At 39.5% G+C, this 15419-nt stretch overlaps 2 protein-coding genes across 5 annotated transcripts; both read left to right on the top strand.

Annotated features, from left to right (window-relative positions):
• The first annotated feature begins 728 nt into the window (after nt 1-728).
• On the top strand, nt 729-1796 carry msgn1 (mesogenin 1). The gene has a single exon (XM_016256141.1). The coding sequence runs from the start codon at nt 1158-1160 to the stop codon at nt 1500-1502; it is 345 nt and encodes a 114-aa protein (XP_016111627.1). The 5' UTR covers nt 729-1157; the 3' UTR covers nt 1503-1796.
• Nucleotides 1797-2532: 736 nt separating this feature from the next.
• On the top strand, nt 2533-10319 carry LOC107569952 (myosin IC heavy chain). 4 transcript variants are annotated; one of them, XR_001606968.1, is made up of 8 exons: nt 2533-2725; nt 3810-3898; nt 4487-4639; nt 4826-4975; nt 5831-5950; nt 9076-9154; nt 9974-10084; nt 10221-10316. XR_001606968.1 is itself a non-coding variant. In XM_016256131.1 (6 exons), the coding sequence occupies exons 2-6, from the start codon at nt 3810-3812 to the stop codon at nt 9092-9094; spliced, it is 531 nt and encodes a 176-aa protein (XP_016111617.1). In that variant the 5' UTR covers nt 2533-2725; the 3' UTR covers nt 9095-9242. The 4 variants fall into 4 exon arrangements, 2 of the variants coding, with proteins under 2 accessions (XP_016111617.1, XP_016111616.1); XR_001606967.1 differs by having other exon boundaries at nt 9974-10319; XM_016256131.1 differs by lacking the exons at nt 9974-10084; nt 10221-10316 and having other exon boundaries at nt 9076-9242.
• The last annotated feature ends 5100 nt before the right edge of the window (nt 10320-15419 follow it).

Genomic DNA, 15419 nt, shown 5'->3' with positions numbered 1-15419 from the left:
ATATGCAAGTGCTATGACAAGTCTCAGTCAGTATTTTCTCAGAAAATAGAGCTGCATCATCACAATAAGCACGGCGTTATTAAAAAGCAGTTAAAGAATCAAGCATCCTCTTGCGCTGAAGAAGCTGTCAGAATAACATCAGGATCAAAGTAACGGTCTGCTCCTAATAACACCGGCCACTTCCCGTCAGGCCTTGATCCTGAGTGACCGCTGTCACACCTCGCCAGACAGCTGCGCTCACACTTCTGTGCTCTGCTGGGACATTTGCAAAGAAAATCACATCGGTTTATTAATAGCGTTAAACTCACACACTATTGTCTCTCTCATGACTCCAAATAGTGTTGAAATTTGCCATCATTTTAAATCCTAAACCTCTATAATAAATTCTTCTTTTTGCATGAAGAACACTAATCATTATTTTCCATATTAATCCATACACATATATATATATAATGGATTATTATGGAAATTAATACATCTCTCAATTACTTTCAGGAACGTCTCTGAGAGTAGGTTTTGTAGAAAGATTTTTAAAACAGTTTTCTTAAACGAGCGTTAAAGGGAACATTCCATTTTGTCATTTTGAAAAAATATGGGAATGTTACTTTTGATCGTTGTCTGAAAGTTCTGAAACATTTAAAAACATAGTAACATTTTACTAAAATGTACTAAAAACATAGTCACAAAAAATGTCCACGTTTTAGAAAACAAGTTGCAAAAACGATGTATAAATCATGTTTTGGTGCCAACGTCTTGAGAACATTATTAAAGAGCAGATAACTTTGCATTAATGTTGCTGAAGAACGTTCTGTGTGAGCTGGGAATCAAGGCCAGATCTTTATCCCTGAACACAATAAAGGCTTGAAGGCGAGTTTCAGGTCAAAGCGCTGTCCTTATTAAACAAGCAGCGCAGTTTGATGTTGATTGCGAGACGCGCTCGTGTGAAGCTCGTCTGATCGCGTCAGTGCGCTAATTGTCGTAAAGACTCATTTCCCACAAAAGCGAATCTAATTATTTTCTTTTCTCTTCCACGCTATCCGCCGGCGTCGCCTCATTCGCACGTGGGTGGCAAGCGCGCGGTCGCCTCTTTGAACTCCGCGCTCGTGAAGTAGCTTTAAAAGCGGCGCAGATTGGCTTTTGCGCACTCTCTCGCGGGTATGGCGCAGATCGACGTCGACGCGTTCACTTCCCAGGTTTTGTCCCGGTGGGACTGGAGCGGAGAGGACAGGGCGTTCGGAGACGCGTCGTCGCCGGAGTCCGGGCGCAGAGACGAGCAGCAGAAGCCCAAAGTGAAGATGAGCGTGAAGAGGAGGATGAAGGCCAGCGAGCGCGAGAAGCTGCGCATGCGCAGTCTGGCGGAGGCGCTGCATCAGCTGCGCGAGTATCTTCCGCCGGCGTACAGCCGCAGAGCGCAGCCGCTCACCAAGATCCAGACCCTCAAATACACCATCCAGTACATCAAAGAGCTCTCCAGCGTCCTCGAGCAGCACAGTCCGCTCTGAAAGCGCTGGCAAACACGTTTGGAAACATTGTAGCATTTTGTAGCATTGCGGGAATGTTACTTCCGGAGTTCGGAAGCGTTTGATGAGCGTCTCCGAGAACTGTCTCCCGGCGGCTGCTGCTGTACAGATGGATGTTTGTTTGTTTGTTTGTTTGTTTGTTTGTTCATCCACTCTCGTGACTTTACTCGGATGTAAATATGTCTAGCTGATGCTTGAGTGGAGTGTCGGTGTCTAATATGAAGACCAGTGTCTTTTAAACTGGAACCTCTGAATAAACGATGGGTTCGTGTTGATGTAATCTGCTCTTTGTGTTTTGTGTCAAGCTTGTTTCTGGAGCGCAGACACGCTTTATTCAGGTTACAGAGCTGGGTTACACAAGCGTTCACAAGATGTTTTGAGTGTTACATTCTAACAACGTTAAAAACGTCCAGCTTTCTTGTTGTGGTCCAAAAGTGATGTAAAGGTTGCAGACATGCATCTGAGAGCGTTCAGGTACAAACAACATCATGAGAATGTCGACGTTTTCTCTCCGCGTTATGAGAAGAGAAGGCAGGCTGTGTCAAAGATTAATAAAGTTACAAGAACATGCCATAAACACTGCTTTAAGAACGTTTTGTTGTGGCGTTTATATCACTTTTTAAAACGTTAGTAAAAGTTGTGTTCGCTGGGATACGCACAGCCTTTTTTTTGTGATATATATTATAATATAGCCTATAGGCCTGTTATTATATATAATTTTAATATTATGTAATATCATATTTTGTTGCTTGAAAACGAAGGCTGAAGTTAAACTCGATCTTTTTTCCCATAGCAAAGCACATGCTATAAAACTTCTAACAATTAAAAATAATAAGATAGGCCTAAATACAGAAAATGATGAATCTATGATTATATTTTATAGCTCAAATGGGAAAACGCTCAAATACTCTGTGCTTTGGGATTAAACCGGTTTACGCACAACGGCGTCGTGACGTCGGTGTTGCGAGAGGAACGCCGGCCAATCGCAGCGCTGTGTTCGCCGTGGGCGGGGCCTCGCGGTACGATGACGCTGTGACAAAGAATCAGCGCTCGTAGTGACGGAGCGGCGCGGGCCGCCATTTCAAAGCCGAGGAAACGCGGGAGCTTTCGCGCTGCAACCGACGGATGCTCGTTTTATAGAATACACCGAATTACGTTGTGTATTTTTAAGGCTCGTTGTTTCGAAGAGCTCTTAATCTCAGAAGGTAAGTGAGTGAAAACGAGCTGTGAGCGTGTAATGGAGCGCTTGTGTGTTTACCGTTAAACCCCGCGTTCGCCGTCGCTAACTCTGAGGGAAAACTCCAGCGTTTAGCAGCAGACGCGTGTTTGTTTGATAGTTAAGGCTGTGTTTGTCTTCTCGGATGATGTTTTTATCGTCTAGAGCGATTATCGTGCTGTTATTTCGTTCAGCTGTGATCGTGGCGACGGAACGGGGTTTAAGCCTCCGGTAAATCTCCGAGTGCGGGAAATAAATGACGCTAAGAGCTCTTAAATCACCGGACTAACGTAGCGAGTGTTATTCTGTGCGGTTGAACACGCTTTCAGTGGGAATACTCGGTGTATTCAGGTGCAAAAACGGCGAGAGGACACATTCAGCAACAGGGTTGTGTAGTAGCACGCGTTTAGATCCCAGATCTACTTGTGAACGTTACAGTATTGCTGCACGAGCCGCCATGCCAATGGAACGGAGACGTTGGTGACGTCATCTTACACTCGGGTGTGTGCGAATTGTTATCCAATAAAATGCTCTGGAATGAGAAGCACCGCCCCCTCCTGACGTCAGATAGCACCGCTGTAGTGTAAGCGAAAGCCTATTGGCTATTTAATATATATGTATATATTTGGCATGTCCTGCCCCAACTTCCTGTTTCATTAGGAAATGAGGTCTCCAATGAGCCACGGACTGCTAATATACTCATTTCCTTCTCAATAATCTCAATTTCTTTCACGCATCACCTCTGCGTTCTGAAAAGCTCCGTTAAATCCTCTGAGCGTGTGCCGATTCTTGCAGAAGCTCACTGTAACAGTTGGCCGTCCACACTGTTCATACACGGCTTGTGGCGTGCTCTGAAATCCCCACGCTATCCCAGCAGGCCGTGTGCTGACGTGAAGCCCGGTGTGTGGCTTTAACACGGCAGATGTTTGGCTTGCACGCCGGAACACTTCCAGTCTGGGTCAGAGGTGACGGTTTCGGGACGAGTGAAGCATGAAGCTCAAGTGTTTACTACTGAGAATGCTGGTGTACACTACCGACAGGCTTCTTTCACTGATAGCATTGTTGTTTTACAGATGGACGGCGACACGGAGCAGGTGAAGGAGACGCCGGAGGTGACGGAGGCCACAGAGACGCCCTCACCTTCAGCTGACAGCAAGATCAGGTGGGTCACATGACCAAAGCTGCTACTCTCATTGGTTGCTCTCGTCACTAGAGGGCTGTGCGATAGATATTTTAGTTTCACATTCAGAGTATCTTTTAGTATTTAAATGATTTCAAACATTTAATATATCAAAACATTATCTATGCATTTGTAACTGCAGGTTAAAGCATTCATGTCCTGCATTAAACAGTGTGTAAACACATCTAAATGCCTCTTCAGACGCAGCTTCTGTGTGTCCTCTGCGCTGCAAAGATTCATTTTGTTGATACTGATTTCATTTGCTTGGTAACAGCCCAAATGTCGTCTTATTCTAATTCACTGATTAAATGTAAGACTTTGACTCAAAGGTTAATGCACACTTTTAGAAAAATAGCTTTATAAATATAATAGAATATGAAGAATATCAAACACTTTATGAGTCAGCTGTCCACGGCAGTCCTTAAGATACCAGCACAATAACACACTCGGCACAATATCACCTAATTATCGTTATCGATAAAATCCCAGAAAATATCGAGACAATTTTTTGGTCAATATCGCACACGCACACCCCTACTCGTCACTATAATGTTGTGTGTTTATTCGCAGGGCTCGTGGAGGGAAGATGCGCGGCAGGGGAGGCCGGATGCCCCGTGGGTTCCGTGGAGGACGTGGGATGATGATGATGATGAAAGGGTTTCCACCAGGTCCCATGAGAGGAAGAGGCCGCGACGGGTTCACAAACGGATTCGGACCCATGAGGTCTTGCCCATGTGTTCTCGAGTCTTTCTTAACATTTTAATAAACTTGCTTATGAAAAACAACTTTTTAATAAATACATTTTAAATGCATTTATCCAAATTTTGCATTGAAACAAATAATGCATTTATCCAAATATTGAATCGAAACATTTACAACTTTTAACGATTTTTTCTCACTCTTTTGCAGGAGAGGCATGGGTCGCACGTGGCCGTATCCTGACATGCGTGGCCGGCGTGGTCGAGGCGGTCCAAGGGGAATGAACCTGGGTCCGCCGGGTCCGCCGCCTCCACCACCTCCGCCCATGCACATGAGAGGACCTCCGCCACACATGCACAGGTATGGAGATCTGCACACCTTTATGATGTCAGATATTTCAGAAAACTAGCATTGAACCAACTAATGCATTCATCCAGATATTGCATTGACCTAAATAATGCACTGATCAAAATATTGTTTTAATCCAAATAATGCATTGAAACAAATAATGCATTGAAACAAATATTGCATTTATCCAATCCAAATATTGCATTTATCCAATCCAAATAATGCATTTATCCAAATAATGCATTTATCCATATATTGCATTTATCCAAATATTGCATTTATCCAATCCAAATATTGCATTTATCCAAATAATGCTTTTATCCATATATTGCATTTATCCATATATTGCATTTATCCATATATTGCATTTATCCATATATTGCATTGAAACAAATAATGCATTTATCCAAATAATGCATTGAAACAAATAATGCATTGAAACAAATAATGCATTTATCCAAATAATGCATTTATCCAAATAATGCATTTATCCAAATAATGCATTGAAACAAATAATGCATTTATCCAAATAATGCATTCAATCAAATATCGCATTGAACAAAATAATCCATTCAAGCACAATAGTATCTTGGGCTGGGTTGACTATTGATTTCTCAGTTATAATCAGTTCTCGTTGTGCTTTGTGTCTCAGTTTTCGAATTCTGTCCATTTTATCTGAAAGTATATGGAGAAACACTAATTTATATGCGTCTAAAAATACATATAAATAATTGAAAATTTTTTATATAATTTATGGAAACGTATATGTGTAGTTACTGTAGAAGTAAAGATATGTAATGCATATGAAAACTGGTAGACATTTTGGAGGAGAGATGTTGAGCGTAAAGGGGGCGTGTCTTTCCACAGGCATGGCCCGCCTCCTCCCCCTCCCCCTCCGGGACACCCGGCATTCCGAGGGCGACCACCACACCCCAGGGGGCGGGGCATGATGCCACCCGGCCCGCCTCGCTTCTTCCACCCCAGAGGGTAAGAACGCACTCACCTGCTCCACATAGCGCACATGTACTCGCGTGACGGCGCAGAGCACGGCTAAACCGTAACAGATCCAGCACATAAACTACATTCCACTAGTGCATGACAAGCCTGTGTTTCTTCAATTGTGTGTTTGACGAGTTTGGGCCCCTCTTGAGCACAACGGGCCAATCCAAATGTGTGATTTTATCCTTTCATGCAGCTACCACAACGGATCGGCCCCTCCTCTGCCCCGCCCGCCTCCAGGCAGGGGCCAGCGCTGGCCGGGGCCCCACACTGGCCGGAGGTTTTAACCAATTCTGTAGCGTTAACGGCCGCCGCTCACACTCATTTCAGACTCGCAGGTCCTTTACTGTAACGAGCACGCTACCTTTTTATGTTACTTCATTTGAGGACAAAGCCCCGAAAAAAAACATTTAAAAGCACTCTCACTCTGAAGACGAGAAGGAAACATGTTCCTACGTTGATTTAAATTAAGTGTATCTCATGAGACTTTTACTCCTCTAAGTGTTGTCTGGTCTGCGTGGTGCTATTCTTGTGAGCCTTAAGCAAGCAATCCTCTTCCTTTATTCCATGAGAAAGCGTAGGATTTTAGACGTTTCTCAGTACGCTGGCACTCTCCATATGTTCTTCATGTGTAGTGCTCATGAATTATTAATGATCTAATCTCATAAATGTGCAGCTACTTTAAGTCAAGTGAGAATATTGCTGTTGAAAAGTATTCCTGTTTCTTTTTTTCCTGGAATGATTCTGTTAAAATCACAAATCCATGCATTGGTTTAACATGACCGTAGAGTAGCACTACGATTTATACTTCTTTAAATAAACCTTTCCTTGCTTTTCTATATTAAAGCCAGTTTTCGCAAGTATTTGATTCAAAATAGTACAAGTAAAAAACACAAATCCTATCCTCTGTGTTGAGTTTTGAAGTGTTATGGCACATTGTAACCGATAAAGTCATGTGAATTTGTGAATGTAAATTGAACAGATAACAGCTTTTGACTTAGTTTTGGAGAAACAAAACAATAAAGTTAAGATAAAATGACCTCTCTTTTTATGGTTTATTTAAAGTAAAAGCAACTGAATGTCCATTTCTGTAATGTATTTTAAAAGCATTTCTGAAGCCAAATGGACAGTAATGTAAAGACTTTTCTTATCATTGACATGAGCACAGAAATATTCTCTATAATGGAAATGACAGTGTTTTTTGAGCATTTACTTACCTATATATTTACATCATGCATAATAAAGCACATAAATGACTGTCCTATGATTGAGTAAAGCTACAGTTAAACACGCTGAGTAACTGATTTCCAGTGGAGTGAGGCTTTTAAAGTTACCCAGAGGGCTGAAAATTCAAGATGTCCAAGGATGTCTCTCCAAGTCACCGGCAGACCTGCAAGTCTCAGAGAAGCGGCACACTTCTGCTCATTCGACTGATTGGGAAATTCAATTCTAGATGCATGAAAACCAGAACACATGCAGTGTCTAGTGCACGAGACGCAGTCGAACCAAATGCACGAGCAGTCAAAAGTTTGGAGACACTTGTGATGATCTGCAGATGTTAGAATGACAGTCTAGTGACACAGCCGACACAAATATGAAGAAAGAACATTCTGCTAGTGTTCCCGATAAGTTCTGAAAATGTTACAAGGCTCAAGAAGTTGGCAAGCGTTACAGTGACGTTACTTTCGAATGTTCTCTGAACAAGTTGCAACATTTAAAAACATTCGCTGAATGTCCAACTAAAGCATTTCAGGAACACATACGTGTAAATGATGTTCGGGTTAGGCATTTCTTCAGCTATGTGCAGATTTAGTTTTGTAAATGCATTTATACATTGCTCCGTTTAGATTCTTGCATGCAATACTGAGCTGAAGAATGTAAGCAGATCAGATCCGTGCATCCAAACTTTTGACTCGTGTGGTTTCAATAACAGTCAAATATTTAGTGGATAATCTGAACCACTCTCTGATACGAGGGCTTTATCCTTTATTATTATTACATTCATGTTTTAAGTGCTGTATTGAAAATAAAAGCAGCAGGAAACAGAATTCGTAATCAGATGATAGGACTATTCAGAGACTCGACACCATGCTACTGATCTGTTTATGAATGTTGAAAATTACGCAGTCTTTCACAGACCGAGACGCGAGGCTGCGCACTTATGAAGATTAATTTCTGTAATACCAGGTGACGTGTGTAATGTTTTATTACCATAATGTCTTCTATCCCTGCACAAGCAAATCATTCATCAAAATTGGCGTAGGACTTTTTACACAAATTCTGTATAAATTTCACAAGTAATTATAAAGAAATGGCAAGTAAATCACTGGATTTAAAGCATTAGTTCACCAGAAATCAACATTAGCTGATAATGTGTTCATCTGAGATCAGGATGAGTTTGTTTCTGCATCAGGTTTGGAGAAATGCAGCATTGCATCAGTGTCTCACTGCAAGTGGATGGGTGCCATCAGAACGAGAGCTGATAAAAACATCACAAGTAACCCACAGCACTCCAGTCCATCAGTTAACATCTGGAGAAGACAGAAGCTGAAACACATCCAGCATTAAGATGTTCTTAACTCATACATCGAGTTCATAATCCATAATAACTCTTCCTCCAGTGAAAAAGTGCATCTGCTGTTGTCTCTCGCATCAAAATCCAGCCACATATGTGTTTAGAGCTGTTTAAACGCTGCTTGATCTGTGCAGATTTCTCTCCTGATTCACACCAGAACACTGACTCACCGGAGGAAGAGTTATTATGGATTATGAACTCAATGGTATTTGAGTTAAAAGCGTCTTAATGCTGGATGTGTTTCAGCTTCTGTCTTCTCCAGATGTTCACTGATGGACTGGAGTGCTGTGGGTTACTGTGATGTTTTTATCAGCTCTCGTTCTGACGGCACCCATCCACCGCAGTGATGCAGCGCTGCACTTCTCCAGGTCTGTGCAGGTTGATTTGTGAAGCGCTCAGAGTTGGCCTGCAGTTTTCCTGCAGCACACAGAGTTACACACGTCGCCGCTGAGATCTGTGCGAGCAGCAAGCCTCTGTGTTCCTCTGAAGCGCTCTTCTGCTGCTTTCACTCTGGACTGACTCTTCTTGTCTCCTGAAGGGGTGAGACACCCTTCTGAAGGCCGCTGGACTCGAGGAGGCCCCGCCCACCGCCGTGAAGCTCCGCCCCTGTAACCGAGGTGAGCTGCATCTCTCTGCTCGGGACTGATCTGTCAATCACACTGTAACCGTGAGAACAGAAACTCCGCCTCCTCCAGGCACAAATATCTGTTTCGCAGACAAATAATACTTTTATACATACTGATTTTGTTACATAACTTAAATATATATTTTTTAATAAGTTATGCATAATGAATTAATAACATATTCATAACTAAGTGTTATTTTAGCATCAAAATACTATTACAGTTCTTAGAGGTTTTAGTAATTTATTAGTTTTTTCATTTTTATTGATTTTTTTATTTGTTTTATTTTTTAAATGTCTACATAGTTGATTTTTATTTCAGTTTTGTACTATTTGACCTACATGAGAAATATTGAATGGGCAACTAGCTGAAATAATTTTATAGTTTTATCATTTTAATAGTTTTAACTGGCTATACAGTTTTTATTTACTTCATGAACATGAGAAATTTTGCCCTGGCATCTGAAAAAATATATAAATAAACTAACACTAGCGTCTCTAATCTTTTTGTATTCTATTTGTTTTCTTTTCAATTACACAATTAACAAAAAGCAACTGTAACTTGTTAGTTATTCATGTTGCAAGGCATAATTAGTTCATTAAAAACTCTCTAATGCATTACATATAAAGGCTGTTTCCAGTTTCTGTAAAGAATGAGCTGTAGTAAAGGAGAAGCCTTAGTTAACAAACTCCCTCAATAGTGCTTGAAAAGCATCCCAGGGTGCACCTCACTTTTTAGGTCGCTACGTAACTCGCATTCTCTCATCTGCATACTGTATGCATTTATTTATTGACGCAATTCTACACGAACAAGGTTTCCCGATATGATATCTGAGGCGCGTTGAAATGTAAGGAGCTTCTCCAGACGTGTGAACGGCGAGTGATGAACTGCTGCAGAATAACACGGATATCTGCTGCTGCTCAGGTAAGAGGAGGAGCCTCTAGAGACCTCTTTCTGTGTCTACACGTGTTCATTCTGTTGCACAGCTCTGCTTTTCCAGAGGATGAGTGTATTTGACGTTGTGCTGTTTTCTTCGTGTGTGTGTGTGTGTGTGTGTGAGACTCTGTTGGGCTTCAGAGGACAGACTCGTTTGATTGCAGACGCAGACGAGGAGCTGTGAGTAACACACTGACATCTACACACCCTCATGTGCTTCTCAGATGCTTAAGTGTTATTTTAGCATCAAAATACTATTACAGTTCTTAGAGGTTTTAGTAATTTATTAGTTTTTTCATTTTTATTGATTTTTTTATTTGTTTTATTTTTTAAATGTCTACATAGTTGATTTTTATTTCAGTTTTGTACTATTTGACCTACATGAGAAATATTGAATGGGCAACTAGCTGAAATAATTTTATAGTTTTATCATTTTAATAGTTTTAACTGGCTATACAGTTTTTATTTACTTCATGAACATGAGAAATTTTGCCCTGGCATCTGAAAAAATATATAAATAAACTAACACTAGCGTCTCTAATCTTTTTGTATTCTATTTGTTTTCTTTTCAATTACACAATTAACAAAAAGCAACTGTAACTTGTTAGTTATTCATGTTGCAAGGCATAATTAGTTCATTAAAAACTCTCTAATGCATTACATATAAAGGCTGTTTCCAGTTTCTGTAAAGAATGAGCTGTAGTAAAGGAGAAGCCTTAGTTAACAAACTCCCTCAATAGTGCTTGAAAAGCATCCCAGGGTGCACCTCACTTTTTAGGTCGCTACGTAACTCGCATTCTCTCATCTGCATACTGTATGCATTTATTTATTGACGCAATTCTACACGAACAAGGTTTCCCGATATGATATCTGAGGCGCGTTGAAATGTAAGGAGCTTCTCCAGACGTGTGAACGGCGAGTGATGAACTGCTGCAGAATAACACGGATATCTGCTGCTGCTCAGGTAAGAGGAGGAGCCTCTAGAGACCTCTTTCTGTGTCTACACGTGTTCATTCTGTTGCACAGCTCTGCTTTTCCAGAGGATGAGTGTATTTGACGTTGTGCTGTTTTCTTCGTGTGTGTGTGTGTGTGTGTGTGTGTGTGTGAGACTCTGTTGGGCTTCAGAGGACAGACTCGTTTGATTGCAGACGCAGACGAGGAGCTGTGAGTAACACACTGACATCTACACACCCTCATGTGCTTCTCAGATGCTGCTGCTGCTGCTGCTGCTGCGTGTGCTTTATTTCACTCCTGCATTAAAGCAAGCACGTCTGCAGATCTGTCTCGCTGCTGTTCACATCAGATGTGCGGATTTAACCATTTCTGTGACCGTTTACTGACAGCTGCATATATATGACAAATATTTTAGATAGAATTTTAATTCTATAATATATATAAAATATTAATATAAGTAAAACTACATTTATTTTATAAATATATGTACTACCGGTCAAAAGTTTGGGATCAGAATGATTTTTAATGTGTTTTACAGAAGTCTCTTCTCATCAAGGATGCATTTATTTGATCAAAAAATACAGGAAAAAATTTAACTGAAATATTATGATGTACAATATACATTAAAATCTCATTTATACTTTTTCAGGATTCTTTGATGAATAAAAAGTTCAAAAGAGCAGCGTTTATTTAAAATATAAATATTTTCTAACAATATACACTACCGTTCAACAGTTTGGGGTCGGTACATTTATATTAGTTCTTTTTTTGAAAGAAATTAAAACTTTTATTCAGCGAGGACGTGTTAAACTGTTACGAAGTGACAGCAAAGATTTATATTAGAAAAGATTTATATTTTGAATAAATGATGTTCTTTTTATTCATCAAAGAATCCTGAAAAAAGTATCAGTTTCCAAAAAAAAATATTGTGCAGCACAGCATTAATAATTCTGATAATAAATCAGCATATTAGAATGAAAGATCACGTGACACTTTATACTGGAGGAATGATGCTGAAAATACAGCTGCGCATCACAGAAATACATTACAGTTTAACAGAGATTCACACAGAAAACCATTATTTTATATTTTAATAACATTACTGTTTTTTTCTGTATTTTTGATCAAATAAATGCAGCCTTGCTGAGCTTTAAAAACATTACAAGTCTTACTGATCCCAAAATTTTGACCGGCAGTGTGTATATATATATATATATATATCAAATAAATGTATAGTTTTATTTATATTATATTATGATTCAAATGAATATGTCTTTATATATAAATGGGTAATTATATAATGCTTTACTGAATGTTGCTGAAGATCTCTTTTGAATGTAGATGTAAGCTTTTCAGACGAAATGGTCAATATATGAACTAAGAAAATTAATAATAGTGAGGTAAATATTTGTCAAATAAAAGAATGCTAGCTGAAAGAGAAGTGCGCTGGTGTCATTTCTCTGATATAGTAACAGAAGCCATGCAGTAGTTTCTTGGTTTAGTGAATCCTTCAGTGGACAGAAGCTGTGTGTGTGTGTGTGTGTGAGAGAGAGAGAGAGAGAGTGTGTGTGTGTGTGTGTGAGAGCAGGCGCGGTGTTCATCCTGAATCCAGTCTGCTGTGGTCTCTGAGCACGTTCGTCTCTGCAGAAGACCAGCATCGTGTTCTACTGAAGCAAACATGATGTATGAAGCAGCTGCTGTTACCTTGGTGACCGCCATAGCAACGCCCTCAGCAGACTACACTGAATATACTCCAGACAAACATGAGCCCGTTACTATGGAAACCTGAAAGTAACCCGTGCTGAAGTGTATCCAGTTTCTGACACATTTTACATATTCCTATATATATATATATATATAAATAAAAATACATTAATTATAAATAAAATATTTATATATATAAAAATGGTGTTAAATAAACACTTTATATTTATATGTATAAAACAGAATTCTAAAAATATAAATATAGGCTAATTAAAATCTGCGTAGTTGTGTATAAAATGACAATAAATTAAATATTAAAACCAGTATTTTTAAAATATATCAATGGAAAACATTTAAATATTTGAACTACCTAAAAAGTATTTAAAATATATATTTATTCTATATTATACTTTATATAAAATGTATGTATGTGTGTCTATATATATATGTTTCTAAAATATTGATATATAATTACATATCAAGTTAATAATGCAGAAAAGTTACATATTACATAAAATAAATATTTATATATAAATACAAACTAATAAATGTTTATGCATATAATACATACAATATTTGAAAATCTGGAATCTGAGGGTGCAAAAAAATCTAAATATTGAGAAAATCATCTTTAAAGTTGTCCAAATGAAGTTCTTAGCAATGCATATTACTAATCAAACATTAAGTTTTGATATATTTACGGTAGGAAACTTACAAAATATCTTCATGGAACATGATCTTTACTTAATATCCTAATGATTTTTGGCATAAAAGAGAAATGTATAATTGTGACCCATACAATGTATTGTTGGCTATTGCTACAAATATCCCCCAGCGACTCAACACTGCTTTTGTGCTGCAGGGACACGTGTTTATATGAGATATTATGACATATAATCAGTGCAGTGCTGGTGTTTCTGCTCGTCGCTGCATTAGATGTGTTACTGAACAGACCTTCAGAAGATGATTTTAAAATGCGAAATGTTTCAAATAAAGACAACACTGTAAACAGAAGCATTTCTGTATCGGGTACTCGACACTTCATCCTCCGAGGAAGAAGACCTTCGGGATCACATGCCTGGCGAGAGAAGCGCAGAGGAAGACATCAGGCTGTGGCATAGCGGTGATGAGAGAGAGAGAGAGCCTGGAGGCCGCCATGCTTTCTGCCGCGGAAGCGGAAGTGACGTCAAAGCACGCGCTCATCACGCAGTACAGTAGCTGGACCAAAACCTTTACATAGACCAGAACACCTCATCAGCAGGTACAGATGCGACGGTATGACATAAACATAAAAGGCAAAAAGTAGCTACCATGATTTAGATTTTTAACCTTATTATAATTAGTTTTGACAACTTTTATCTCCTGCTTATGACTTTTATGTCATTTATGACTGTCATAACTCCGACTCTTCCTCTCATAATTATAACTTGCCAAAGCATCATTTTTATTTATATTTCTTCTCCCGCGTGCTGTATAAACCTCGCGCTCTCGGGAAGCCAGCACGGAAGTGACTGAAACTGTGATGCATCGACTGGCCGCTAGAGGCGCGCTGCGAAAGAGAGAAACAGAAGCATTTCTGTATCGGGTACTCGACACTTCATCCTCCGAGGAAGAAGACCTTCGGGATCACATGCCTGGCGAGAGAAGCGCAGAGGAAGACATCAGGCTGTGGCATAGCGGTGATGAGAGAGAGAGAGAGCCTGGAGGCCGCCATGCTTTCTGCCGCGGAAGCGGAAGTGACGTCAAAGCACGCGCTCATCACGCAGTACAGTAGCTGGACCAAAACCTTTACATAGACCAGAACACCTCATCAGCAGGTACAGATGCGACGGTATGACATAAACATAAAAGGCAAAAAGTAGCTACCATGATTTAGATTTTTAACCTTATTATAATTAGTTTTGACAACTTTTATCTCCTGCTTATGACTTTTATGTCATTTATGACTGTCATAACTCCGACTCTTCCTCTCATAATTATAACTTGCCAAAGCAACATTTTTATTTATATTTCTTCTCCCGCGTGCTGTATAAACCTCGCGCTCTCGGGAAGCCAGCACGGAAGTGACTGAAACTGTGATGCATCGACTGGCCGCTAGAGGCGCGCTGCGAAAGAGACTCCTCATGTTAAAACTCAACATTTGGAATACTTTAGATAAGTGTAAGTCCTACTTAAACTCGTGGTCTCAAAGAGACATTTCTATTATTGGCAGAATTTTTCTTACAAAAATGGAATGCATTTCTAGACTCATTTACCCAGCCTACTCGATCTCTTTTCCTAAAAATGCAATAAAAGCTATAAACCAAGCTAACTTTAATTTTATCTGGAAAAGAAAAACACACTACATTAGAAAAGGAATGTTGGTCAAAGAATATGAAGAAGGAGGACTAAAAGCCCTTGACATTGAATGTATTAATGGTACGATTAAAACAAATTGGCTAAAATCCTTTTTGAAAAATGAAAATAGTTTTTGGTTTCATATCCCCAGCCAAATATTTATGAAATTAGGAGGTATCCATTTTTTCCTTAGATGTGATTATGACCTTAAAAAACTCCCTGTTAAGTTATCAGTGTTTCATCAACAGGTTTTACTTTATTGGAAAATGATCTATAAGCATAATTTTAGTCCCCATAATGTCCCTTTATGGAACTGTAGATATGTTGT

The sequence above is a fragment of the Sinocyclocheilus grahami genome, unplaced genomic scaffold (genome assembly GCF_001515645.1).
Source record: "Sinocyclocheilus grahami isolate Dianchi unplaced genomic scaffold, SAMN03320097.WGS_v1.1 scaffold1398.1, whole genome shotgun sequence".
Lineage (NCBI taxonomy): Eukaryota > Metazoa > Chordata > Actinopteri > Cypriniformes > Cyprinidae > Sinocyclocheilus > Sinocyclocheilus grahami.
This window is presented reverse-complemented; position numbering and strand designations above follow the sequence as displayed.